This window comes from Octopus bimaculoides, chromosome 5, assembly GCF_001194135.2.
Source record: "Octopus bimaculoides isolate UCB-OBI-ISO-001 chromosome 5, ASM119413v2, whole genome shotgun sequence".
NCBI classification, from domain to species: domain Eukaryota; kingdom Metazoa; phylum Mollusca; class Cephalopoda; order Octopoda; family Octopodidae; genus Octopus; species Octopus bimaculoides.
Window position 1 is genome coordinate 27,167,020 of NC_068985.1, and position 4,259 is coordinate 27,171,278.

Genomic DNA, 4,259 nt, shown 5'->3' on the forward strand with positions numbered 1-4,259 from the left:
AATGAGACTATCTGCTTATGACCCCCCCATCTCCAAACAATAATCTAATGGAAGATCAATATAAAGTTTTGCTGTTGTTTATAAATACCTGGTGGGCTGGACACGGACTGTTGCTCCATGGCTGGACTACCTGATGTACTGCTGGACGTATTAGTGCTTTCGTCTGTGGTCTTCTTGAAAAAATTATGTTGGAGGGCATAATAGGGTGTGGTGCGTGTCTTTGGATCATAATCTAACATTCTTAATATAAGGTCCTTAAATTTAAGATAGTCTGCCAAATTATGCCCAGGTTCCCCTGCCCTCCGACCTCCAGGTCCCCCACTTTCAGCACCAATTATATCATGTAGTTTCCGAGAACCCGGCTGTTTATACTGAAAAGAGAACAGAATTTGATCAGAAGGTTTCCCTGAAATTTATACACACACACAACACAGACACAAACACACACATACACATATATACATATATATATACTGAAAAAAAAAGTTAGAATTTTGGAAAAATATCTTTTTATTTCTTCACTATTATTATCGCTTTCATTCATTTCTCGAACTTGTCAAATTAAATTTTGTGAATATACAAACAGCTTGTTCATTTATATAACTTAGTGTGTCTTATGCAGATCACTAATGCATGCACCTTACTTTCACAAACCAATTAAGGTTTACAAAGCTCTGATTCTTTAGATTTATAATCAGTAAGGGAACAAGAAGTTACACCACTTGTTTCCCAAAATCTCAGCAATGTAAATGTAACAGTTTTTAGAAATCTTAATCATAATTATGCTGTTTTCAATGAAAGGAAAAAAATATAAAAGAATATAGATCAGAAATGCTGAAATACTTACTTTTTTACCATCTTTTGGCTTTTTACATACATAGATACCATCTGGATGCTGGTCAAAATATTTCCTGGCCTTTGGAGCCTGGTCTAATAAATGCTTGGGTGGCATTCCCAGTACTTCTACAATTTTCATCATTTGATCAAACTGGAAAGAGAATACAAAGTAAAAGCAATGAGAACTGCTTACAAACTATCACATCTAAATAATTTTCTTCTCAATAACCTCAGAAATAGCCAATGAAGTCTTTTTAAAATAAAAAAAAAAAACAGGTTTACATCCATTTTGAAAGAAAAGAGTATTTTTTAATTCCTTTATGCTTGTAGAAGTTTTTATGGGAAAGAGTAAAAGGTGAAATAGTTTCTTGCTGCCTTTTCCATACAAGAAGACTTGTAGTGAGCACTGCAATTTAGCAAACCATTTGTTAATTAGGGAAGGTTTCATTTCCTTACAACAGGGAGCTGTATGCTAATACATAATAGTCCTTTCAGCCATTTGACATCCTATTGGTTCACTAAATCTCCATTGTTGGATTGCTTCTGAAAATCTAAGTCTTTGGATAAGATAAATTATCCTGGACATCTTTCCTTCTTCTAATCATTACTCATGAAATAGAAATCAGCAAGAGGGATTTGGGCAATCTGGCAATTGCCCAGTTGTTAGCACAAAGTTTTTAAAAAAAGTTTTAAAATTCTGACTTTATCAGTAGACCAATACCTTAAACTCACAACTACTGTGAGTCTTTTTCATAGTCTGAGAAAGACAGTTCTGAAATTTCTTGCTGAATAACCTTTACAAATGATTTGCTTATAGTGGTTAAATGTATGTGCTGTACATTAGTTCTTGCTCTCTCCATCAAATCGATGTTGCTTGAACAGGTGCATGATGTGTCACGTTAGGTGTCAAAGTGATTGCAGAGCAATGCAAGATGAAGTGTTTGGCTCAAGAACACAACATACCACCTGGTCATGGAACTGAAACCATGATCATGTGTACAATGCCCTAACCATTACACACACACATATCATCATTATCAAACATCTGCTTTCCATGCTGGCATGGGTTGGACTATATATATATAAATGCCTAAAGTAAATACTGATTGCTTCTGGAATGTAATTATTTTAACTATTGTAATTTAACTGAACTCATATAACATTAAATGCACAAAAATTACCTCGTTAGAACCAGCAAAGAGTGGCTCTCCTGTGTGCATCTCTACCAATATACAGCCGAGACTCCACATATCAATGGCCAAATCATAGGCAATTCCTAGTAACACTTCAGGTGATCGATAGAAACGACTTTGGATATATTGATAAATCTGAAATACAAAAAAATGCCAATGTAGCAATGAGAAATATACTTTAAAAAAAAAATCAGAACAAAACAAACATTATTTTCTCAAAACCAACAATTAATCTTGATAATTAAATAATTCTTTTACAAAATATACTTTGTAAGGGCGAAATTATAATATTTATGATATTGAAGTCACTTCATCAATGTTCACAGGTTACTCTTTTATCTTCTTTAGCTTGGTAGCTACCTGTTATATGAATGTGAGGACCGAGTTGTTTGATCAAGTGAATTACATGGTCCTGAATAAACATGTATGTGGCATTTGACAGATACATGTATCCTTAGTGTAATTCTCAGGTAGAATCAGTGTGTTACACAGCATGTGTGACAAGGGTGTATCTTTTGAATTACAGGTGCAATTAAAACACATGTTGCATAAAGGATGTTAAAGTAGTTAAAAATGCATCTAAGAACATTCTAGTCAGCAATCTAAAACAGCAGGAATACTAAAAGAAGGCCAAAATTCAAGAGAAGAGAAAACCAAAATTCCTGAGTAGAACTTATTACCTCTGCCTTTGAAACTATTTTGAATGGTGAATTTATTAACTTCGGCTTGTATTAGATAAGGACAAACTATTTATTACTGTTACTAAATTTTCTACAGCCACCTTCACATTCCATGGCTACTATTGGGATTGATCATGTACCAGACAAGGATTCTAGATTATTTTTTTACTTAATTTTTGAGAGGGGTTGGGTTCATTTTTAGCATTCTCGTTTGTGAGAGCAGTTGAGTTTATTTCAGATATTCTCATTTTAAAAATCATCTCTGGCTAATCATTGAGAGGAGGTTGGTATTGCTATGGCAGAGGTTTGTACTTTCTGAATGCTCTTGTTGTTGTTTATTACTCAACTAGTTAACATTTAAGCAATTAACTAAGTGACTATTTGATTAATTGTTCAGTCAGTTAATTAATCAGTTAGGTTTAAGGACTTTGACAAACCTAACAGATTGAATGATAGTGATAAAACAAACAATTTCTTATACAAATGTAAAACACTGGATGTGATTCAGTAAAGGTAAAGAGAGTTACTAAGTAGAAAATATATGGAATAATTAGGAAAGAAAGTAATACAAGTTATTTAATATTTAAAAAAATTGAAAGATAAAACATAGAAAATAAAATGATTAATCCTTCTTTGAGATGGTATAGTGAGAAAGTTTATCCAATAGTTATATTGTTTAATCCCAGATTAATCTTTATTAAGTAAATCTATGACTAAATACATTCTAGCTACTACCGTCTCATCTTCATTTCAGTCCTGTCTCAAGGACTATGGCATTCTAACATCTCCTTTCCTTTTTTAAGATGATTGGATGTGATCTGGAAGAAATCTGGCTGCTATTTCTAGCAAATGAAATCACTATATAAAGGTCGCATGACATGTTCTAACAGCTTTGATAGCACATGATCACAGCAGAACGATAACCAACCCTTCTTTTGAGTAACTCTCAAGATATAGGATTACAGACTCAGTTCAACTTACTTTGTCATGTTACTGGTATTTTATAGACCATGCTAATCATGGTAAGATCGCAAAAGAGAATCATAAATCACAAAACTATTTAATTAGCCTGGTGATCAATCACTGCATCACAGTCCTACCTTTATTGAAAAAGTTAGTAAACGAGGAAGACGGAAATGATTGCTACATTTGATGAATGTAATGTAGGAGATTGTTGTTGTTGGCACTCTGTTGCTTACGACGTCGAGGGTTTCAGTTGATCCCATCAACGAAACAGCCTGCTCGTGAAATTAACGTGCAAGTGGCTAAGCACTCCACAGAAACGTGTACCTTTAACGTAGTTCTCGGGGATATTCAGCGTGACACAGTGTGACAAGGCTTACCCTTTGAATTACAAGCACAACGGAAACAGGAAGTAAGAGTGACAGAAAGTTGTGGTGAAAGAGTACAGCACGGTTCGCCACCATCGCCTGCCGGAGCCTCGTGGAGCTTTAGGTGTTTTCGCTCATTAAACACTCACAACGCCCGGTCTGGGAATCGAAACCACGATCCTATAACCGCGAGTCCGCTGCCCTAACCACTGGGCCAT

The 4,259-nt window shown here is 34.7% G+C and overlaps 1 protein-coding gene across 1 annotated transcript in view; it reads right to left on the minus strand.

Moving 5' to 3' along the window:
- The window catches only part of LOC106873196 (dual specificity tyrosine-phosphorylation-regulated kinase 1A), a 95,704-nt gene that overhangs the window by 16,146 nt on the left and 75,299 nt on the right, over positions 1 to 4,259 (minus strand). Inside the window, exons 5-7 of the mRNA XM_052968029.1 lie at positions 2,019 to 2,206; positions 848 to 988; positions 89 to 371 (exon numbers count right to left, since the gene is read on the minus strand). Coding sequence (XP_052823989.1) covers positions 89 to 371; positions 848 to 988; positions 2,019 to 2,206 — 612 coding nt within the window. The remainder of the gene's footprint in view (positions 1 to 88; positions 372 to 847; positions 989 to 2,018; positions 2,207 to 4,259) is intronic.